Source organism: Oryzias latipes, chromosome 12 (assembly GCF_002234675.1).
Source record: "Oryzias latipes chromosome 12, ASM223467v1".
Classification (NCBI taxonomy): domain Eukaryota; kingdom Metazoa; phylum Chordata; class Actinopteri; order Beloniformes; family Adrianichthyidae; genus Oryzias; species Oryzias latipes.
In genome coordinates, this window is record NC_019870.2 from 16,055,278 (window position 1) to 16,080,765 (window position 25,488).

General features: G+C 38.6%; 1 protein-coding gene across 8 annotated transcripts in view; it reads left to right on the plus strand.

Annotated features, from left to right (window-relative positions):
- Positions 1–25,488, plus strand: part of nsmf (NMDA receptor synaptonuclear signaling and neuronal migration factor) — a 59,858-nt gene that overhangs the window by 12,938 nt on the left and 21,432 nt on the right. For 2 of the 8 annotated variants that reach the window (XM_023960729.1, XM_023960733.1), the window contains exons 3-7: positions 4,474–4,799; positions 16,164–16,225; positions 16,522–17,421; positions 18,975–19,041; positions 20,558–20,563. In XM_023960729.1, coding sequence (XP_023816497.1) covers positions 4,729–4,799; positions 16,164–16,225; positions 16,522–17,421; positions 18,975–19,041; positions 20,558–20,563 — 1,106 coding nt within the window. In that variant the 5' untranslated portion in view covers positions 4,474–4,728. The remainder of the gene's footprint in view (positions 1–4,473; positions 4,800–16,163; positions 16,226–16,521; positions 17,422–18,974; positions 19,042–20,557; positions 20,564–25,488) is intronic. The other 6 variants (XM_023960731.1, XM_023960736.1, XM_023960730.1 and 3 more) reach the window with 4 other exon arrangements.

The window sequence follows — 25,488 nt, forward strand, 5'->3', positions numbered from 1 at the left end:
TTGCTGTTTCCCAAAGAACGCACGGTGGGATGTCTGGAGTATTGTTGAAGTCTAAGAAGGTTGCCCACTCTTTTTTAAAGAATTCAAGAAATTCCTGGTCCTTTAACAGAGACGTATTAAACCTCCAGGTTGTACCAGAGGGTGTGGATTTTTCCCTAGAAATGTTTACAGAGACTGGTGCATGATCACTGATAATAATTGGATGGATATTGGAGCTTTGAATATTTTTTAAAAGAGAGTTACTGATTAATAAATAGTCTAAACGGGAGTGTGAATAGTGAACTGGAGAAAAAAAGGTGAACCCCTTAGTGCTTGGATGACATGAGCGCCACGCGTCGCAGAGACCCAAATCATTCATGTACTGCTTTAGAATACTTGCAGACTGCCATGTACGCTGGTTTGCTGCTGTGCTGAGTCTGTCAAGTTCAGGGTCCAAAACAAGGTTGAAGTCTCCTCCTATAATGATTGTGGAGTCAGAGTGAGCTGAGAGTGAGGTGAAGAATCTGTGAAAGAAGGAAGAGTCGTCAACATTAGGACCATAAATACTCACTATACAAAAGTCCTTATTCTGAATGGATATATTAATGATTACAAATCTGCCTTCTGGGTCAGTAACTGTATCCTTATGAGTAAAATTAAGATTTTTATTAATTAAAACAGCAACTCCTCGTTGTTTGGAGTTGTAACTGGCAGAGTATATAACTGGAAATTGTAAGCAGCACATAAGGTGATTCAAAGAATTCGATAAATGGGTCTCCTGCAGTAGAGCTATATCTGCTTTTAGACCATCCAGGTGATTTAACACTTTCAGTCTCTTTGGCTCAGAGCCAAGTCCACGCACATTCCAGCTAACGATGTTAAGACTGTTCATAACTGCTCTAACTGAAAAGGTGTAAAGCTAAGTAGTGCTTGTGTACCAGTCCGTGTGCGCGTGCCCGCATTGAGAAGCGCTGTGCGCGTGAACGTTTTCTGGCTATGTGAGCTGCGTGTCGCGTGCGTCCTATGAGAGCCTGTGTGAGGTGATTGCAGTATGTCGGCGTGTGTGTGCGGGATCGCATGTGCACGCCCCTGTGTGCGCTTGTGTGTGCGCGCGCCCGTTCCGTGCATAAATAAATACTTACCGAGGATGAGTTGCTTCCAGGTGATTTACATATAATGAGGGGGGAGAGGGGGGGGGGGGAGGAAAGAAAAAAAGAGATAGAAGGGAAAACGAAAACAACAACAAAACAACAATAGAAACATCAGTGGGAAATTAATCATAGTTAGCGATGCATGTGCATTTTTTTTCTGTCTGCAGCCGGTACCAAGTGGCCAACCAACCGGTACCAGTCACCCGGGTGTTGGAGATCACTGCTTTAGAATATGTACATGTAGTGTAGGAAGTATAACTAAATACTTCTTCAGACTAGATTGGAACGTTTGGAGTTTACAATATATAGATATTATATAAAAAGTAAATTTCAAGTATACTGCCTCACTTTTAGTATAAAGTAGGTATACTTGAAGTATACCTAAAAAAGAATACTTTTTTGGGGATTGTTAGATGATTAACTTAAGAAAAGTTTGTAGTCTCTTCTGTAGTGAGCAGTTATGGGTACTAAAATTTAGCATCACTTGTTGCAACCTTTTTTCTTACCTGCCTGTGCACACCATTTAAATTTTTATCAATTACAAGTGACGTTCAAAATTGACTTGTAAAGTTGTGCAGCCCACTTTTATGGGGATCTAAACCCAAACTTCACAGTAGTGTTGCAGATGCAACAAAGACCTGGTTAAAAACGTTTTTGCCAGTTTTTTATGCATTCATATTTTGTTGGAGGGATGAGAAACTGCCACTAGTCTAGTAAGAATCAAACACAACTGTAAACTGATTGTGTTGTTCAGTGTTGTTGCCTTGGTTTATCTGGTCATCAAGGGGGTATTCCAGAAAGCATGTTTAAACTACCCTGACTTTTACCCTGAACTCTGGCTGAAATCCGCCTGAACTTGCTTACTCGGGGTATGTCTGTTCCAAAACACAGGTTATAAGTTTGTGTAATTACACCGGACTTGGTAACCCTGGGTTAACGCGCGTGCATGCAAGTACATAAAGACATTCTCAATGGATCGCCGATTTCCGAAGTCACCCTGGAAACGTGTGGTAAAAAAAAGAGCGCTATACTTCAGTAAGACGGAGTCTGAGATTTTAATGACAGCGTATGAAGATTATGCGTCCATCAAAAAAGTAATACGGCTCATCAGCAAAAGAAAGAGATTCTGCTTGGAGAAAAAAAAAGGACAAAGTCAACGCACGAGTTTCTATCTAATTTCTATTTTCATTGTGACGCATATTTACTTAACTTATCCAACTTATCCAATTTAAATGAATTACTTCAATTGGTAACAAGTAATTGAGTTAAATTTATTCAACCTAATTTCTTATGTCTATCCAACTCAATAATTGTTTACACAACTCAAATTTACATATTTATTTATTTAAATGTCATATTACTCCAATTCAATTAACTGTTTTTCCATCTTAATTTATAGTATTTTTCTTGAACTCTCATATGTTTAAGTTTGAGGCTGCAGATATTCTCTTTTTTGTAACATTAAAACGAATGATTGAAAAAGGATTAACAACATGAAATACTCATTTATAAACGAGACCCTGACTTTAACATCAGTGCTGGATACATAACTAAACACTACGGGTGCAGAATAAACTCATCATCCTCTCCCTCCCTCTCACTCATGGTGCAGAAAGAATTAAGCATAGTAGGACAGAATAACTCAGTAAAACACAGTAAAACAGCTACAACTAAACGTATTTAAACAAAAACTCACACTTAAACCCAAATCCGTCCAGACAAGCTAAGGGAATGGTATCCCACAATTCCTTGCGCTGCCGATCTAACAGCAGCATCACAGTTACACCTACTTAATTGAATTTATTTGAATGAAAGTAAAATAACTGTCTGTATATGTGTTATTTTTAAGTTGACTGAACTCAAAAAAATTGTTTATCTTAACTGAACACATAATTAAGTTAGATTAATGTAAAAAAGTTTATCTTTACAACATGGATACGTGGTCTTTTCACCCCTTCATGGTGGAAAAAGTATTATCTGAGCTTCTTCATCCACTAAATCATCTTCAAATGGACACGCCATGCTGCTTCACCTCTCTGTAAACAAACTAAGCTTCAACTAAACCTGCTCCGGACCAGGTTATGTTCAGAGCATGGGTTGCTATGACAACTTGACATATACTCTGAAACATACCTCAGTTTTTGGAACCGAAAGCTGAGGTTATCCGTTTCCTTATCCTCAAACTTACCGTGGTAACTAGCATAACCTGCTTTCAGGAATATCCCCCAGGTTACCACTGCAATCAAGCTTTGTGGCTTTTGGAAGAACATGATGCACTTGTCAGAAAGTAAATATCAGACCCCCAACTCTTGATACTCATAATTAGTAGCACTTGTTTTACTTGAACAACAACAAGGATTTGATCTTTGCTATAGCAGTGAAGTTTTGGATAGTGGGAACACTGGGAAGGACAGAAAATGTCATTAGAATACCAGATGATTGAGAGAAGCCTAAAGCAGCCAAATGTCATGAAAGAGCACAATGATGGTGAGATTCAAGTAGAATAATTAAACAGACTCGGCCTCCAAACCACAGAACAAGGAATTGTAGAATCTTGGCAGAGTTTCTCCAAGAGGGAAACTGGAGAAAAGCACCTTAAATTAGATCTCTTGTGCAATATCAAATCAACCCCATATCCAAAACAACCACAACCAAAAAAATCACGTTTGCTAACAGATCTCAGAGCACAGTGAAACCACAAAGAGCAGGTCTAGAGCAAAACGGCTAAACAGGACTTTGACTGAAGCAGATAGTCGGGTTTTGAGTACCAGAAAGCAATGGTGAACTATGACATTGTGTCAAATAGCAGCTGGGCTGAGTCAATTAATAAAGATCCAGGCACAGGTGAAAGAAGATGTTGAGTGGACGCAAGAATAGAGGAAGCAGCCTTTTTTAACCTGAGGAGATTATATATATATATATATATATATATATATATATGTATGTATAGAAAATGTCATATTTTAGGAGTTAGAAATTTATATTCGCATAAAGATAGACCTGAATTATTGCTTCAGAAGCTTGAATGCAAATGAAAATCTTGCAGCACAGCCTTCTGAAATCATCTTCTTAGGGATGCTTGGAAGACACAGCAGCTCCTCGTTGCAATCACCTATCCTTGGCTATGTTTACAAGAGTCTGTGTCAGCGTGCACAAGCGCACAATGAGCAAAATGAACAATTACATAACACCCCCACATGAATAATAAATCAAATCCCCGTGGTACCCCTAGCATGGATTGAACCAAAACATGGCACGTTTAGATTAGACCACGTCCTCCATGCGTTTGCTCCGTATCTTAACGTGCTTTCGCCAGCTCACGGTGCTCCCTTTCCATTTTCAGATCAATGAAAGAGAGAGGGAGGTGTGTGCATCTCCTGCCACAGCTGTTGAGCTCCCCTCGTACGTGCTCACATCCGGAGAGACGAGAAGAAGGAGGCGGGGAGGCAGACGTCCGTCCCAGGCTCTGCAGACTCGTGCGTAATCTGTCTGTTCCCGGATTCCCTTTAACTTTTCTACAGACTATTCTCTTTTCCTTTTTCGTGCTCCGAGTGTTTGGAATGACCAGCTTTCCTGCCTGCGTCGTTTCCATGTCAGCATGGGAACTGCCGCGTCCAGAAGGAGGAATTTAAGGAACGATGCGATATCTTCGGTGGCAGCAAAAGTTAGGTGAGTGGTGGTACTGGGGTCTCTTTGCGCCTGTACGCACGAAGACGCACCTGCGGGGGGTTTATTGGGAGATTTTTCAGTCTTTGGGGACGGACCAGGCCAAGTGTGCAGGTGTCAAGGCTGTTTTGATGAATTGCCACTGCGCTATCCCGGAAACAGCACGTCCTCCAATGCGCAGCGAGCCTCCTTGCGCTCTCTGCGACTGTCCCGTCTATAGCCCGAGGCTGCGGGTGTTTTTGTTTGTATTGTTTGTGTGTTTGTTTTTGTTTTGTTTTCTCAGGCTCCTTCGGGTCACATTCATTTTGAATGGAGCATCATGATCCACAGCCACCAATATAACGCAGATCAATAAAAGAAGTATTCAGCCCCCCCCCCCCCCCCGACCCATTTTACATCATCATCCAAATATTTAAACATCCCAGCAGCTTGAAGATCACGTTTGCTCTTTTTCTTCCCAACTCAAAAATTATTAATGCTCTCTCGCAGCGATGAAGAGGAGGCTGCCTTCATATCCTGGTGGGAAAAAAATGAAGCATATGCCAATTAATCAATTACTGCAGTCAGTGCTGTCTTGCACAAGTAAAGCTATCTGGGTCAGTCTCAAATCGATGAAAATGAATGGGACTGTTCTCTTGCAACCTGCAGAACCGCAAACGCCTGAGCTGAGAGCTATAAATGGAGCAGGGCTGGCATGAGCTGCATGCAGACAAAAGTCTTGTTTAAATCCATCCCGCGCTGTGTCACGGCTGTGTGGCTCAGGAAGCGGTGCGCGCACGCACGGGGCTCAGACACAGGCACAGACTCAGTCACACGCGGAATCCGCTTCAAACGTGGCGCAAGGGGTGTCTCGCGCTGCGATCGATGAGCGGGTGATTGGAATTCAGTGAGTGGATGACCTTCACTTGAGCAGCAGCAGCAGCATCCACAGATGTGGGCTGATGTGCTATGACGTCACCCGTGTGCACGCAGCCCCCGTGGTGGTGGAGTGCGGTGTGTGTGTTGTGACTGCGCAGCAGAACGTGGTTCTCACGCGTTACGCAAGTGGTTGCAGAATTCCTCAGTTCTGTTTGTGGAGATGTGAAGTGCCTTTAATCTGCTTTGGTTTTAACTCGTATGGGAATGGAGCTGCAAAAATAAATACATACATAAAATAAGATAAACCTGCAGAATTTATACCGTTTTAATATTATTTTAATTCATTTTAGGGATATAAAAAAACAAGAGCATGCTTAGTAGATGCAGCTCATTAACCCAGTGTTTTAATGCTTTTCTCCTGTGCACAACCTTAATGAACCCAAAGCAGCCTTCCTATCACACATACACACATTTACACTCTCTATGCTTCCTCTCTCCCTTTGTTTGATCTGAATGATGTGCTTGAGGAAACCTTTAGATCTGCACACCCTTAACGAATTCTGCTTCCTGCTTAAAAACACCCTCCTTAATGGCAGACAAGCAGAAAAATCGGAACGAATCACGTCTTCTTTTGCTGGTTTGACATCACTCACTGTGTGGATATAGACTGTGTGGATAAAGAATGGAAGCTGTTTGTTTCTGTGCATGAATTATTGATTAAAATCAACAATTTAAGTGTGGTTTTCTAATCAGTAAATACTGTGCAAAATTCATTTTAAGACAGGTTCATTGTGTCAGAGAAATTACATAAATTACTTTGTTTTTCATCAACTCAGCATTAACTCTAATCTTAAATTTAAAAAAAAGGCCATCATTACTTAAATTGACTTTTTGTTACTCAGATTAACTGTCCTTTCACAAATGGAAATAATTTTAGATTGATTAAGTGTAAATCACATTTATTGCCTTAATATTTAAGTCTAGAAGGGATATATAATATATAGTAAAATAAATTTAATCACAACAAAACCTACTTTTTATTTACATTTACTGTTTTTTTATTGTCCTTCATTTGATTTTGTGTTTTTGTCGTGATTTTTATTTTGTTATTTTTTTGGTTTAAATGTGCCTAGATGAGCTCCTGTGGCAATAAATTGGTTTTTAGGATTTTATTTGCATCTTTAACCAAAAGATAAAATAGACAATTTGTTGTCTATTTACTCTTCACTCATTGGATTTTAAAACTTTGATGATCTTTTGATCTATTTTTAAAGCATTCCTTGTGGACTTTTAATTTTGATTATGTTGTTTTTAGAATAAAAAAAGAAAACCTGTGTTGTATTCTAGGACATAATTTCTGGGGCAAATGAATTTCAGAAATTTGTCTCCAAGTTTTGGTCGCGACTGCTGGTGCAGAGCAAACCCTGCCCTCCTTCCCCTCCCTGTTGTTGAGAGCTCTTTGATTACCCGCTCTCCCGCTGGCTTACAGCCTCTCACAACCCCAAACTAACATTACTGGTGCAACAAAAATGGCAAAAAATATTGGAGCTATCCAGCTGTACAGTTTTGATCCAGATTCCAGCTCAGACGAGGAAAAAAAGAAACGTACGTGGATCTATTTATCTGCTAGTGGATGCATCAGAATGGAGCAGAGCAGGGAGCCTGTTCCCCGTCCAGCGTATTTTCTACGTAAAAAAAAATTTGAAAACAAAAATTTTCAAATGCCATTTTTTGATCTGCTCCTGGTTCACAAAAACTTAAAATGAAGAAATACTCAGAAATGCAATTTTAAACTTGATATACAACACATTTACATAGCACCCCCACATAGCACCCCCACATATATATATATATATATATATATATATATATATATATATATATATATATATATATATATATATATATATATATATATATATATATATATATATATATAATATATATAATATATAAATATATAAACTTGATATATATCCTCCAACATTAGAAAAATGCCAAAAGAACATGTTAAAAACACCAAAAACACAATTTTATCAGAGTGGGTCATTAAGTCTAAAAGGGATTTAGTGTATAGGTTTAAAAGTACACCATTTAATTACGGTAATTTTATTTTAACACAATCTGATATTTAGTTCCATTTAGAAAAAAAAAAACAATATCTGAACTTTTTTGCTTTGTACTGTGATTTGTTGTTGTTTTTTGGCTTAGATGTGCTTGGATGTGCTCTTGTGTGACTCAAAGGGGTTTTGAAGATGTTCTAGCTACTTTTAACAAAAGAATAATAGAATTTGTCAATGTGCAGGAAAAAGGCCAATGTTTACTCTTCACAGAGAGGATTTTTAAACACTTATACAGTAAACTGACATGTTTGACAGTGCTAAGAAACTAGCTAAACGAAAGAAGGCAAAAGAAACTTCTTTAGTAATACTTTGAGCATTTGATTGTCTTCCATCCTTTAAAATGTGATGTTTGAAAACAAAGGGTGTATAAAGATTTAGTGCAGCTTAGAACTAGAGGTGTTAAATTGGATGATGGCTTCATCGTTCCACTCTGGAGATGAGTTTTTGGTGTGCACATGTTTTCAGACCCATCCAGGGGAATACTTGCCTCGTGGTGCCATTTCCAAACCAGCATGGCTTTGACACATTTAGAAAGAGATGATCTCAGATGACTAAACTCATTCTAGTGGACAACCTACCAGAGTAAACTGTAAAATTCATACCAACATAGAACATTAACTTAGCACTGTTTGATTTGATTTATTTTTAAGTTCTGAACTGCTGGTTCAGACTTGGTGTGGACTGTCAACAAGAGGCTGGTGACTGGAAGGAAGAAAGTGGTGAAAGTGCAGGGGATTGCATTTACACATCAAAATTTTGCAACAGAGAGTAAGAAAGAAGGTACTTTGATCATTCCATCTACCTCAGAAGGGAGCTGTAGTTCATCTGAAGACTAGTGGAAAGCGGGGTTCTCAAAGCTGTCAGGGGTGAAAACGTTATGAGATGAAAGGCTTTGCTTCAACGGAGGGATTCAGATCAAATTCTGTCCTTTCGTTGATTGAGGGCAGGTGTGATTGCATTTGGACTGTAGTGAGTGTTGGTGTGATGTAACTCTGATTTCCACCAAAATTATTGATTAAAAACATTTGGGGGTGCGGGCTTACTTTGAACATCATTACGTTTACAGCATTACTGGAACAAAGAAATCCTATTTTTGGTCCACTGACTGCATCTTTTTTCTAGCTCAAGGTGTAATACATTTACCAAATTATTCACTTTAAATCGACTAAATTAGGCATTTTTGAAAACTAATTTTATTTGAAAAATACATCTTTGTCATCTTAATGGGTGCAGACATTTAGATTGTCAGATTTACTTTAATTTTAGCACTTGCAATTGTTAGAACTTGCTGTACCTTCCTATGAACTGACTGAATGATGTAGCATCAAAGCCCTTATGAAAAAATATGTTAAACACTGTAAATACTGACATAAATAATGACTGACATGTTTGATTTTTTTAAGATAAAGAAATCATATCTGAACAGGAAAAATAATTCATATGGTGTTTAAATATAATTTACAATATATTAAAATTACATAGTTACTTCATCATGGCCAAGAGGAAGATAAGAATTATTAATCCGATTTACTTACTCCGGTTACATAAATAATTTCTTGACTGGTTGAATTGTGCAGCTTTATAAATGATGAGGTGACTGAGTTCAAACACAAGTGTGCTGACATGCGAGCAGCTCCCCAATCAGATATGCGATCCTCACATGTCCCATGATGCACTGCAGCATCCCTCTGCCATTAGTCATGCAACAAGTCTGTCAACAGGTTCTCATCACCCCAGTTTAGTGTGTATGTGTTGTTCTGCACGTATGTGTCTATGCATTTATGGCAAATCCAATTCGATTAGTGCATTTGAGGGGATGATTCAATTAAGGGGCAGTAGGAGTGGCGGGTGGAGAAGGTGGGGTGTCTGCGTTCATGCCAGCCGGTTGTTTATGGGAGAGAGACACCCAGAGGACACATTTGTTCTAATGATGTTCTGAGGAGTGGGAATGTCTCCGTGGCAGTGATGACCCTCTTCAGACGTGAGGTGCTTCACTTCACCTGCCAGAGAACAGTGTGATCACACAGTTAAATGCTTCTTGGTCCACGAGGAAAGTACGTGCAGTGATGAGGTCAGAAGTTCTAGGAGCTTTTCTTTGATTGTTTCAGTCTTCTGGGTCCACTTGCAGACTTGGAGACCAAATTTACAGCTTGCACATGAGAGGGAAGAAGGAAACCATTAAAGCTAAATGTCACACAACATAGATTTTCTTTGTTTGTTAGTTTTTACGCATTTTGCCTCAGATCTACAATTCATTCTCATGAGTAAATGGGTAGAAATCCTCTACAATGTTCCAAAAAACAAATTTTTTATTAGTAAAACGTCAACAACAGTAATGATGCTAAACTACAACTATAAACCCCTAAGACTGGACAGGGCTTGAGTGCTCAGCATCTGGCCTAAGGGCACTTCATCATCCATTGAGCTGTGAATTATGATCTTCCTCTTCTTTAGTAAAATTTTTCTAGTGAACCTGACCAATGTCTGCATTAACCCTTGTGTTATCTTAGATGACCCCACCCTTACATTGACGGGTTCTCCCTACCATGACAAAGGTGGATAAAGGTGGAAAGATTTCATGTAATCCATGGACACCAGTGAAGATCACAAATCATTGAAGAAAAAAGGTTCAGCGCACTGTCTAGTGGGTCTAGATGACCCAACCCCCAATATTAAAGTGCCTAGGATAGCACAAGGGTAAAATACTGTCACAGTATTCTGAGGCACGCTTGTCCTGCATGAGGATTTTGCATGAACCAGGTTAGATAGAGCTCTTCATAGAACCTGTCTAAACTAAACTGCCATTTGTCAAATCAGCACTCAAACATATTTTTTACATTTTTCATGTGAGTGTTGGGCCTACTCTGATTTTTGTAAGTGATAATGTTTGTGGCTAAATATTTTCATTAGCTGCTGTGTGTGTGTAGTTATGTCTGACTCATTCAGCAGTGGAAATGCTGAGTACAGTATGCTGGACATCCGCCCACAGACCGCTGCCTGTATGTGCTAAAACTCTTTTCTTGGTCTTAGGATGACAGATAATACGATTATTTTATTCTGAACACTAAATATGAATGTTGCAGAACTATAATTACTTAAATAAAAAAATCTTAATATTGATGCTATAGAATTACTAAATAGTATCTATCTTAATACTTGTCAGGTGTTTAGATCATTCTACCTGCGGGGAACGTCTTCTGGGTCGAAAGTGTTTAGTTTGCTGGTGATTAAGAGCAAAAGAGATAAAAGGATCAAACAAAACCTTTTACTTCTCAATATTTTAATGGTTGGTTTGGAGCTGTGAATAAAAAGGGTCCATTACTGTTGAGACTGTGGGAGAATTTTGATTTGTCTTTATCAACCATTTGACAGGAGGAAAAAAATAGTCTTTACTGGATTTTTTAAACCGAATAACCTAAAAAAATTGTTTTGACAAAGAAGCGGTACGCCATCATACCAAGAAAGTTCTGGATAGGATTTTGTTTCGTGCCGAATGAGAGGTTGTGTTCAAAATCGTGTTTTTGTAGTTTCTAACATGTTCTTGTGGCAGTTTTCTCATGATGGAGAACAAACTGTGAATGTTCTTGTGCAGAACCGTTTTCCGTCCCCATTTTTCCCTGCAAACTCTTTAAGTTTGACTAAAAATTACAGTTGTAAACAAAGTTTATTGTACGCGAAAATTTGTTGTCATTTCTGCTGTTATTTTTCCTGAACCTGAAGTTGCACTGAAATTGGTAAAGTTGACCTCGGGAGTAAAAATGGTAAATTCCTCCTCCCTCAGAACCCTGAAGCAGATGCAGATCAGCTGTAAAGAGGTGATTTTTGAAGATGTCACTTCAAACAATACAATGTTATGTTGACTGAAAGTTGTGAACAGAGCATGGTTTTGCTGAACTGCAAAGCAAAGATTCCTGTCTGGGGAGTGTTACGTTTCCAACTGAAGCTCGGATAAATGTTTGAGAAGAGAGACGGGGAGTAATCCTCTGAACATCCCAAAGCTCTCTGCTTACATAACGTCTGAGATGAACAGAGAATAACAAACCATCTTTAGGTCTACTGTGATTTATTTTTGCTAATGTTTTAACAGAAAAACAGAAAAAGAGGTCTTCATTTAAGCTATTTTTGGATCAGTAATAAATTAATCTGTTGTTCAAATATGTGCTTCTTGTTTTTGTTTGATTGTGGAAAAACTGCAGATTCGTTCAAGTTCTTGTTAAGACATGGTCTTATAGCCAACAAAAAAGAGATACTGCATTGTAAATTTTTTTAGAAAATTACTAATTTGAAAATTTATTTTAAAGTATTTAACTGTGTCTACCTTCCAAAGCTTACCAATCATATAGACTTTGAATAAAAAAAAAAGATTTTTCATATCTCTTATCTTAGCATGACACACTTGAAAACTGTTTTAAAAAAATAACAAATTTAAGCACTGCAAAAAGAAAGAAAAAACTTTAAAATTGGATCCACTACAACCAAAAGCATCTCAAAAGAGCAGCAGTTGGTTTTGCCGATGGATTAAAATCATCTGGTACGTCTGTTTTGTTCTTTGTTGGCATGATTTAACTTTTCTTGGTGGGACAAGTTCTTCACATCTCCTCCAATGTGCAATCAACTCTGTAACCCTTGTGCTATCCTAGGCACTTTAACATTGGGAGGTGGGTCATCTAGACCCACTAGACAGTGTGCTGAACCTTTTTTCTTCAATGATTTGTGATCTTCACTGGTTTCCATGGATTACATGAAATCTTTCCACCTTTATCCACCTTTGTCATGGTAGGGAGGACACGTCAATGTAAGGGTGGGGTCATCTAAGATAGCACAAGAGTTAACCGAGGTCTACAGTAAAGCAATGGAAGCAGGGATTAACAGAAAATAAGATGAGATGATGCCTTCATCCTCAAACACAAAAACACAATCCCTTTTCACTCAAAGGGCAGTTTGTTGGCTTAAAAACTGAAATATTTTTAGATATTTTTTGTTGTTGTTTTCAAGTATGTCTAGGATAATTTTGCATCCTTCTCCTCGTGGGTTTACTGGAGGCTTTTGCGTCTTAGAATTTGTTATACTTTTTTCCGTTACCAGTACCTCCCACATTCAATCCATCCAAGGCGACTAATGGAAAAAAAAAAAAAAAATTCTCAGCTGACTTTAAAAGATCCAGTTTCCCTTCAGAGAGAATCACCTTCCCCTGCTGTTTTAATCATTTACCTCTCCATTGTGCTGACTGTGCTCTCTGTCCACCTCACTTTCCCCCTATATTATTCCAGACTTCTTTGTTAATATGCCCCCAATTTGTCTCCTGACTCCCCTTTTCTTTTGTGCTGTAATAGTTTCTCAAAAACTGCCCTAGCTCCCCAACTCTGTGTCCATCACACATGATAGGGGCTTCTGCTTCTTCATTTTTCCCCGGGGTAAATCTCTCAGCTTGCTCCTCAGCACCTGTACCCCCATTTGCCGTGCTCACACACCATATATACCAAGCAAATGCATTAACATGAGACGGCGCACTACGGAGACAGGCCTCCTGCATGAGAAACGGTTTTCCAACTCTTTTTTTCCTCTCAAGTATAGTGGATGACGTGGGTCTCCTCCACCATTGTTTGCTGATTATAATCAGGGTCCTGTCAGGTGAATAATGACCTGGGAGGGCAAAATGAAAACACTTCAGATCTTAACAACACCTGCTGATTAAAGAGTAGTTTTTTGCAACTGTTATGTAACTGTGTTCATTTGTTCGGAGGATCTCTCTCGTCCGAACTTGCTCGTGCACGTAAGCACCCGACAGACCCAAAGGACTATCAAAAACCAGACGTAGTGGATTCCTGAGAGGAAGATGCACCAGAACTGCAGCTGCATGACAACCTATTTTTAGAAATATAGAGAAGGGGGTTGCATGGTGTTGCAGCTCCTGCAGAGCCTCTTGGTTCCTTAACAAAACTCTGAAGAGACGGATTGACTTTTGCTGTCTTTGCCACAAACAGTAAGCAATGGAAGAGTCAAAGGGACTCAAGGAAACAAGGAAGAACACGTCCTTTTATTGTTGCCATTAAAAAATTGGATGAATGTAAAAGTTCTGGGGAGCTGCATTGTAAACCTGCAAGTTTTCTCTTTCACTCCCGTAATTAAAAGCTTTATTTAACGAGTTTGCAATAGTGTAACAAAATGAAACTTTGAGCCGATTTGCTGCGGTGTTTGATGTAAACTTAGAGCTCACAGCCGACTGACTACGATTATCTGATTGTCTCTTTTAGGATCAAATGTGACCTTAGGAAGTATGTGCACAAGAGTTTACATAAGAACCCCAGATATAGGAATGATGGAGAATCCAGAAAGTTTTATTATTTTCACTGCAGATCTGCTCTGTGTGTGACTGAGGGTGAGCTGTTTGCTTGCTTGGTTAGACAGGCTTTAATAATAGAAGATGCTGCCTGGGAGGAGGCACACGCCCATAGATTATGCCGTGGTCAGGGGACTCCGCAGCACAAATATGACTGCTTTGTATCTGTCTTCTTTTCTGTTCATTAGTCCTGGTGGGGTCTTTAGCCTGACTAGACCACAAACCAAAGGGATGTCTGCTACAAATAGGAACAAAAATGTAGGTCACAACAATTAACTCAGGGTTTTTTTCAGGTTAATGGTAACAAAAAAAGTGTGTTTGTTTAGGTTACAGTAAATATTTTATTCTTGTAAAGCTGAACAATTAGATAAGACTGTAACTGTAACATCAACAGCTAATCATATGAGCTGATTAAAAGTTGCTCAGGCCTGAAATGGATGCATTATTGATGAATCACAATAATCACTGCAAACAATTTGACAGTGGTGGGCAATTTAACACATTATAATATTTACTTTTCCTTCTGCCAATGGTTTTCTATTATTGTTCCTAACTATAGAATAGAATAGAATAAAATAGAATTACCCTGTTACCATAGCTCTGTAAAAACAGCAGAGAGATAATAAATTATCACTAAAAATACACTTTAAAACATCCAATTTTGTCTTGGAAATGTACTTTTAACAGAAAATAAGACTAAAACTTTCTTTAGCAACTTTTTTAATAAGAAAGGATGAACTATATTTTTGACAAAAGTAACAGTAGGAGTCAGCCTTACGTAAGGAGGTCAGAGTGAGCCTTTCAGTGTAGCCATAATGCAGAGAAATCGATAGTTTTAGAACATTAATTTGAAAACGCTAAGGTCATTCTACACTAATCAAAGTATAGCAAATTTCCACTCCACGCAGCAACAAGAACTGCAGGTTCAGCAAAACGTGACACGTTCATTCATGTGTGAAGTTCACAGCTGATCCAAACAGCTTAAGACACAACTTCTGCAAAGTCAATGGAAACAAGACTAGCTTTTTTTGAACTTTTATCAAAGCAAATTTTGTATGTATGGGAAATTAATGCACCAAAATATTTCAAATGAGGTGCAAGAAATACTTTATATTTTGACATTCATATGTGCCTGTGTAATAAACTCATTAAAATACAATGTTCTCCAAGAGATCCTTGTCTTTTCCCACTTATGTGCAACTTTAACAAGTGTTCCTTGATTACACAAAACATATTATAATAATAACGATGGACTAGGTTTTTCTATGCTTTTCCAGAAGCTTAAAGTGCTTACAAAGTGTATCCATTATTCATTCACTCCTCATTCATACTTGGTGATGGTAAGCTACCAATGTACCCACAGCTGCCCTCTGTGTTGAATTAATGTGCCGTGTTCAGAGTCTATAGCTAAGGTAAAAAATGACTCCTGGACTAATATTGAGCGTTTTTTTTTTTAATTCAACTTGATTCACTGTCACGTCGTCTCTTCAGTTCTCTGTGGGGCAGCAACTTCTCTCGCTGTCCCCGGCTGTCCCTAACTCTCTCTGATGGTTCTGAGTCCGAGCGGAGCCACAAGACAGTAGTAGCAGCTCAGAACCCCATTACAAGAAAATGGGTTTGATAGAATACCAGAGGGGATTTTGTAGACAATTTTTTTTCATGTATCTCTAACAGAAACGTATTAATGTTGATAAAAAATTGGGGGGGGGGGGGGGAAATCAGAGGGCACATGGGTACTTTTTCATCCACCAACTCAAACTGAAGTCACACACAGGAGTTTACCTAAAATAAGCTTTCCCTCTGTTTCCTTATGCTGTCTCACTTTCTCACTCTTGGCTAAGACTGGCTGAACATAGGAGATAAAACAGCTGCATCTTAATCTGTGGGTGGCACAAGTCTACAAAGAAGCCAATTAGGATTATGATTTATAGTTCCCGTGCCCTTTCCTTCTTTCTCCTCTTCCCTTGTCTGTCGTCTCTCACTCATCCCTCCTCTCTACCCATGAATTAATGTCTTTATGTGTATGGTGTGTGTTTGCCCCCACAGAGCAGCGCGAGCGTTTGGAGAGTACCTGTCCCACACGCACCCTGAAAACCGAAACGGATCAGGTCAGCGTCTCTGTCAACCTGCCATTTGTCCATCCCTCTCTGCTGTTCTGTGTACTCCTTTGAGGTTTTAATCCTTCCTCCACCTGCTTCACCTCACTCCCTTTGGAAATGCCAGGCTGTGCTCACTGGTGTGTCACCATGATAACTGTTGAAAGATGATGACATTATCCTGTGGCATCCTGAGCTTGTTCTCCACTTTTCCTCTTTCTCTGTTTTTCTCTCATAGGGTAATTTTTTTACCGTTCTTCCTTTCATTTACCTTTTCTTTTCCCCATCTCTTTTTTTTTTACATCTAGCTCATCTTCTGTGTGATACATTGGTTGGTTCTGATCCAGAGGCACCAAGTGACACAATTGGCCCCAAGGATAGCGAGCACCTCCCTCCTTGCGCCACCATCAAGGGCTGTGAGGACAAACAGGAACCCAGAATAGTAAAAGAGAAGCTGGCCTTGCTCCAGCCTCCTCCCCCATCTGTCACCCTTTCTACCAAGCCTGAGCGCCTCTCCCTCGAACGGAGCTTTTCAACAGAGGAAGATCAGCAGAAGTCCGTGGAGTGCACTCTGCAGCCCGCCCGCGTCTACACCATCACCACCCAACACGGTATGTTGATGAGCAGCGGCAGGGGAAGCAAGGAGAGCCTGGAACTGGACGTCCTGAAGGACAAGTCGGCGAGCGGTGGGGTAGGGTCCAAAGGTGGTTCAGTCCAAGCCACCACCTCCTCTTCCTCGGCCTCTTCATCGCCGATCCAGTACCACTGTACAGGCAGTGGGCGTGGTGCCAGCAGCCACCATCACCAACATCACCATGGAAATCACCACCATCAAACCCTGCACGGCACGGCTCCACCATCAAACAGCGGAGGGAGCAGCATTGCAACCGGAGGCAGCAACCAGCAACAGCAGATGAGTGCTGCGGGGCCCCACTCCCATCATGCATCGCATCACCACACCCATCACCACCATCACTTGTCCCATCCGCCTCTGCAGACTTCTATCAGTGCCCACAACATCCGCGGCTGGGGCGAGAGCGGGAAAGGGGAGGCGGAGTGCAGCGGGCTGGCTTGTGAGGCATGCAGCAGTGCTCCCTCACGCAGCCAAGGCTCCCTGGATCTGGAAAACACGTCCAGAGAGGCAGGCAAGCAGCACCGGCGCCTAGAGCGGATGTGGAGTGTGGACCGGGTGACTGGGCTGGAGAGAGGTGAGAAGGTGGAGGACACAGAGGAAGACAGAGGCACTCCAATCCCTTAAGAGCTGCAAGTGGGGTCTGACCGGACCAGAGAAGAAATAGTTCTCAGATCAATTAAAATAGAAAATCTTTAGTTTATTGTTATTGTGGTCACTAATTACTTTTATTTAAAATCAGGTAAATTCCCGTTTTTTAAGTTTGTAAATTAAACATAATTTTTGAGGCCTAGAGGTTTGCTAGCAGTGCTGCCAGATCTAGTCACGGGTTTTCAACCAAAAAGTCATCTAAAATCCTCCATATCCCACAAAAAAAAGCTTAATCCCTTATTAATTAGCTGTATTTAGCAGTAACTAATCACCCAATATTTATCACTTCCCATTTTGATTAAAAGTCCAACGTTAAGACTTTTTAAAATAATATTATATCTGCCATTTTTACAACAAATCAGAGCAAAACAAAGACTGACTCCTTTAAAACTTTATCACCCATAGGAGCTCAAACGTAAGCTCACATACACCCCTCCCTTTAGTAATAAAAATGTAATTAAAATTGCGAGAATGTTTTTAAAAAATATTACAATATTAACATAAGTTAAGTAAACTAAAGGCATGCAACCAATCCACTTTACAAAGGATCACACAAGCTGCCTTAAGGTGTGCTTGATGCTTTTTTACCTCACGGCAATTGAACAAGAAATACGCAAAGTACAGATATTTAGATAATTTAGATAAATGATTAACACAATTAAAATAATTCATTAAAAGTGACTTAATAAATTGGCTTATTGACTTTACAAATTGGTGAACACATATATAATTTATAAATTGTTGCTCATGATTGCAAGGGTGATGTGCCTCCCCTGGTTGAAACATGTTTTAATAAGGAAATATAAACCGCTAAACTGACTGCCCAAATTATGCCCAGAGTAACTTTTGCCCAAAAAGTCAGAATCAAAACCACCCAATTGGGTTGGCAACACGGTTTTCGAGAGGGCAGGATTTTTGGGGGAGAACTTAAACAGATGAAACTACAAAAACTTACTTTTTCAGAAAATTTGCAATATTGTTGAGAAAACCTAAGTATGTTTTTCTACTTCAAAGTTTTTCACTTTGTCTTTTTACCTTGTGATTGATTGACTGCTGTTTTTACCATGTAAACATAGTCAGATATTTCCACCTTGTACTCTTAAAATGTCAATAAATTACTAGTATTTTCTTTATCTAACAACTAAACCTTGCATTTGCAATTAATTTGTCAAAGAAAAAATGGGTTTGGTTCAGGGAAAGGAGTCTTTAAATCTATTTCTTCTCAGGTCTGGTGGGGCCTAAGGGATTGATGTTGGATGTGGCGTGGTGTACTTCTGACTCTTTTTCTCCCTGTCTGTCCTCTGCTGTCACATCCTTTGTGTCTCCCTCTCTCCATATGTGGAGTGGTGGAATGTGCGGTGCTAGTGCTGTTGGTGGCTTTGTACCTTTTTCCCTTTGTTGCCACATTTGCCAATAAGGCCCATGGATTTTTTTTTTCTTTAGCTTTCTCCTGAACTCATTTTTTCTTTCTAATTGCAGAAGACAGTAACTGGTTCCCAAAGGAAAACATGTTCACCTTTCAGACAGCCACAACAACCATGCAGGCGTAAGTTTCCATGCGGACACTTCAACACAAACCCTGCACGTGCACACTTATGTTTGGGATGTATTTAGTGTCAAAAAGATGGCGGTAAATGAACCATAATTCTGTTTTATACCTTTGGTTAGAAAATACTCCAGACATGCTAGCTGTTTTGCCAGCCATTAATGTTGTGCTTTGGTTTTTAAATTGACTTCCAACCTTGCAGGCTCCCATCATTTGCATTTAAATAAAGCTGAAAATACTGTATTAATCACAGCTTGTCTGAGTGCAGAACTTCAGATGATATTTTTTTTTTAGCAAGTCATTATATATTGAGCAAAAACAGCTAAATAAAAAAAAGGGAACACATGGGTCCCCTAGATCCTTTCAGCCGATGTACATTTTCAGGATAACCAGGTACAGTGGTGGAAGAGTGATGGTTTGGGATTCCTGCATTAAAGAGTATTACGGAATAAAACACTGTAGTCATTTGTCTAGACACCATTCAATGAAGCAGCTGTTAACAAAGCTGAAATTGCTCTATAATATATGCAGCTGCCTTGAGGTAAAAAACTGGAATGTTTTTTTTTTTATATTTCGAAATTTAAAAGTGAATCACCTTTATAAGCAATATATATATATATATATATATATATATATATATATATATATATATATATATATATATATATATATATATATATATATATATATATATATTTATTTATTTATTTTCAGCAGGCTAATAGTATTTAGCTTAGGCCTGTATCAAATTCAAGACATAGAAATCAATCTTTGGGGTGCTTTATTTACTATTTTTCTTAATTTGAAAGCACAATTTTGGCTTCATGAAAAGATCTAACAACCAAGAAAAAAAACTAATTATGTGAAGCTTTTGTTTCACTTAAACTTACTTATAGATTTTGTGTTTAATACATGTAACAAGATGCTGATGAGTAATAAGTGTATTATTGAATAATTAGGTGTCTACATAATATATGCAATAAAAGCTGTGGATTATAAATGTGTTCAACTTGTAGTTAACCTACTGGAACACAAACAAAGGTGTTAAACCAAATATTAAACAAATGTCACATGCCTGTGAGGGTAAATAAGACTGTGCCTCTGCGTTGAAGTTCCTTCAGTGTCTTGCTGTGAGGGTGAAATGAGATTTTGTGTCAAGATCGCCTGCAGCTGTAAAAGATTTCTCAACTGACAGAACCAATTCACATCAATATGCAGAGTCTCCAGCAGCTTCCTGAGTTCTGTTTCTGTCATCACTTTCATTTTATCCCTTCCTGAATTGCCTGTTTTGTGAGCTTAGCCTTTAGCCTTGCGTTAGATACTCGTTTAGGTCACAAAATGTGTCCTCGGCTAGCATCCTTTATAACCTCCTGCTCCATCAGCTGGGCGTTGTGCAGAAAAGCAGCAGCATGGTATCAGTAGATGACTATTTTTTATAAAATCAAATATTAACCTATTCTCTTTCTTTTCTTCTCCTTTTGTTGCCTTCTGACTAAACTCGGGGGGCCTCAAACAGAATATCGTAAGTATTCATCTCTGCCTTCTTTTCCTTTATTTCCAAAACCCTTTTTACTCTTGTGACAATTTATCAAATATGCACAAGCTAAAGTAAAAACAATAAAAGATAAAAACCGGATCTTACAAAGAATATGACCATATAAATGCACTCCACACAACTGACCCCTTTATTTTTTACAAAAGAGGAGGGTAATAAAATGTTTTACTGGATTTACCTTAAAACAAAATGGCTAAATCTCTTGTAAACCACTGCAGTTGAATAGCAGCCAAGCTGAAGTGCAGAGAAGGTTATTTGCATGTTGGCCAATATAAACTCTGCCAGATAGTGTAGCAGCTGTGACACACAATCACACAAACACACACACACACGCCTTTATCTAGGACAGAGAAATAAATGGTTTGACATAAGCAATTTTGGCTATTTGTGTCAAGTACTGTAACTCTGCTCCACAGCAGTCCTAATTATCATCACACTCCTGACTTTAGCTGAATTTAGAGGTGAATAAGGGAAATGGTTCTTATTAAATAGAAAAGAGCCTTATGATGTTCTAAATATACATTTGAGTACTTAAAAACAACAACAAAATATTGGAAATGGTTAAAAAAAAAAGTTCCATGAAAGCCCCAAAACTAAAATGGACATTTTTATGTCATTGCAATAATACATCAGTGGGAAACTATTTTGCTAATATCCTTGCTATACCTGTGATTACCTGGCCAGTCAGAAGTTATGGTTGCAGAGGGCTCTTATTGCCCACCCCCAGATTGATTCCTCTCTGTTTAAAAGCAAGCAGAGACCCGGAATCTTAAACGATCAGGGAACCTGCAGTTCTGGTCAAGTGTGACCATTTTAAAAGACAATCCCTTCAGGACTTCGTTTTTATTTTCGTTTCCCCACTAGTTTGAGCTTTTGGGATTCACAATACGAAAACAAAGAGCTTAGTGCGTCCTATGAGCTTAAAAGCTCCATTTTGCAATGCTTACATTACAAATTCTAACTGACTACGGATCAAGCGGGTCATGTAGGTCAGTCAATATCTCTAACAATCATCCTAAAACAAAGGAGTTAAACTATTGGGACAACTGCAGATAATTTTCTTATTGTTCTATGTGGAGCATAAAACACCAGAGGCAACAGAAATCTCTTTTTCATGACAACTGTGTGTATTTCTGAAAATTGGGTGACTTTAACCAGCTCAGTGGCCTGGCGGGAGAGTGTCCACCCTGTGACTTGAAGGTCATGAGTTCAAATCCAGGCTGAGACTCTAAAAATTGACACCTGCTTGACACTCAGGATTGGGTAGTTAAATTACCTAATGGTTCCCCAAGCACAGCTATGTCTGCAGCACACCTCTCCCCCAGGGGATGGCTCAAATGTGGAGAACAAATTTCACACACTAAGTGTGTGACAGTTAATGGGACTTTAACTTTATGGTTGCAGAAAAGATGGATGGACAGGTGGGCACCACTTTACTTACCAAAGGTGGACAAGCTTGTGTATGCTCTTAGTCTTTTCCATGTTGTTGGACCTTAACCTCTTTGTATCCTTAAAAAAAGTCTTACTTCAGACAGTACATTTGACTGTAGCTACAATTGAATATTTTCTTAGCGCTCATTCAATTGTTGTAATTGCTGTATTAAAACAATTCTGGTTCCTTAACCTAAAAAATATGTCCAGTTGAAATAGGAGTTGAAAAAACCTGCAGTATTCAAAGAAAAATATATTTGTCAAGTAAATATATATATAAGAAAGTGCTGAGCAACATTTTATTGCCTCAGACACAGTTAGCAAAAATTCCAGAGAAAAGAAATTGACAAAAATTATTTCACAAGTAATTCAGTGATAAGAAAAAAGCAATTTCTCTTGGCTGAATGAACTGGGTGGTCAGGTTTACCTAATTGCAAATAATGTTTTTCAAGACTGGAAGTTTTCAACCCCAAAGTGTTATTTGCGGAACTGTTATAAACAGTTAAATGTGTTGAGGAAACACGCTAAAAGTGATGCATCTCACACCACATTTGTACTTTGACACAAAGTCCACCATGAATGTGTAGAGAGCTGCAGTTCTCTGTGATTTTTATAAATTAGGTTCAATCATCTCATCATCTGACGTAAATTTATACCTCTTACTTTGACCTCTTCCTTAAATATACAAGGTGTCTTCAGAGGAAAAAATGGGAACAAACCACATTAAGTATAAAACTGCAAAAGCTTCTTAAAACACATTTCTTTAAGAAATAAAAGCTGACTGTGGTAAATATTGTGTAAAATCATGAAATTGTTTTTTCTGGTTTGTTGCTTCACACGTGCACGCATAGATAGACTTTTATTGTGACAATTCGACTTGACTGCCTGGTGAAAATCTACTACCTACTTAACCTAAGAGCCCAATAAACCCTGCAGCTGAAGAGCACGGCACAGTCAAGCCAGTGATCTCCATCTCCCTTTAATGCCGGGTCACGTACTGCCAGGGCTTTCCAAGGTTTTTGCTGTGGAATAAAAAAGAATAAAGGATAGGATTTATGAGAAGTATTTTTGAGATAGGAAGAATCCCCCTGCTTGGCTGTCATTTTGCTCTTATATTTTAGAGGATGCTTTGAAGTTTCCTATTTTCAACCGTCTAAAAACGTTAGGGAGTCAGAGCCCAGTGCTGTAAAGTGGAAAGGTATTGACAGATTTTAAGTGAACCAATCAGAGATCTGCTCAACGTGTCAAGCTCTTGGATAGAGTTGATTTTCTAAAATGCCATTTTTACATTATTTTATTAGCTATTACTTTTATTGTGATAAAATGACAAATTCTAAATGCAAATGGTCATCATTTATAAATCACATCAGATTGAATAAATTTTTTTGTTGTTTATGTAAAAAGCTTAGACCACTTGTTTTAGAAAAATTTCAAACATCCATTTTTTAAATAAGACCAGTTTTAAAGACAAAAACACTAAATTGAAAGGCTCAAGAGAGACAGAATGAGACTATGCTGAACTTTGAAGAGTAATTGCTTCCCTAACAAGTTCAGAAACAGCCCCTCTCAGACCCAGATGCTCCTCCACAAAGAGGCAGATGGTAAATGTGACACCAGGCAGTACATCTCAGTTCCTTTGACATCTCAGTGTTATCCATCTGCAGTGTCAGCGCCATTAACACTGCATGTCACTTCGCCTGAGTGATTTATCTGAGCATGAGAAAAACTGGAACAAAGTATTGAGTACAGTATTTCGGCTAATCTATTGACAGAACTGGATTATTCATAAGTGAACATCCCCCAAATTAGGCAAATTCTAGCGACTAGACCTTCAGGCAGACATGTTTGCATGTGCTGAGCCTCTTTTTACACCCAGAGGTGAGAATTAGAGTACCAAAAACAGATCAAATAAATAAATAAATAAATAAGATGAGGTTGAAGTAAAAAAAAAAACAAAAAAACAAAAACTGAACTAGACAAAAACTACAAGATACCAAGTAGTTCTGTGTTTTTAGCAGGACCTTTAAAGGCAGCCATTTACTCCATGTTAAAGTGCGTCTGCATCTCACCTTCACCCTGAGGTTCAGTTTATACTTCATACTTCATGTCAGGTCATATTTGTCCCAAGGTCATCGGACAGGAATCGCCTCAATTCTGCGAAATGTGACACTACCACATGACATTATCTGCGATTAAAATCTTAGAATATTGCGCCATTTAACCCATACTTATTTTGAGCAGTTATTACAGTATGGGATGCCGACGCAAACTTGATCCAGGAAATTGTATTTCCATTTCCCAGGAATTTTGAAAACAAGGCAGCTATTACAGCAAATACAAGAGGGGATAGACAATGTTTCGTTCTAGATAGATAGATAGATAGATAGATAGATAGATAGATAGATAGATAGATAGATAGATAGATAGATAGATAGATAGATAGATAGATAGATAGATAGATAGATAGATAGATAGATAGATAGATAGATAGATAGATAGATAGATAGATAGATAGATAGATAGATAGATAGATAGATAGATAGATAGATAGATAGATAGATAGATAGATAGATAGATAGTAATTTTTCTGATCCTTAAGGAAATTTTAAGATCATCATTCTATCTCCATTTCAAAAACATGTTTAAAAACCTACTACATTATCACTGCATATTCTCTGTCTAATGCAACTGTAATTTCAGTTATATTCCAGTAACATATGGAGCAGGTGGCAAATCATCAAATGTATAAACGCCACTCAGAAGTCCGTCCCAGTTATTGCAGAGGATCACAAGTGAAACTGGCCAACCTTGGTATGAGCTAGACCACACTGCGTATTGCGGTAAGAAATGCAATACAACTGATGCGATGAAGTATAAAGTACTATGAAGTGCTATGAAGTACAAACTGGGCATTACTAACCCTCACGTGTTGTAAAAGTGTTCGCTACAACTTGTCCCTTGCAGCATTGTAGAAAATAATGTACATGAACATTTTGGCTCTATGGGCTCACCAAGCGTTCCATGACCGTCCTTGTGTAGACCACCCGCATGCCTCATAGAGGTTTGACCATTTTTTTCACCTGAAGACATCCTATATCTATCCATAAGGACAGTTTGGACTAAGGTTCAGTAAGAGAGCTTTCACTTTTTATGTTGCATTTTTTCTCATTAAAGATACAAAAAATGATCCATAGAATAATGTTATTTTTATCGATGGAGTTTCATAATTCCTGCCACTTCACTTACATAAGTAAACACTTTACTGGTACTGTTGTAAATGTGTTAAAAAAAAACCTCTGACATAAGTTTCATTTAGAAAATGTGTCTTTGTGAGGTGTTTGATGTTAAACTCTTAAAATAAAATCAAACAGCATAAATCTGTGACTAAATAGTCTTTCTGCTGGAGGTGCATAATAATCCATGTCTCTACCTATTTAATTAATGATGCTATTCTCAAATAC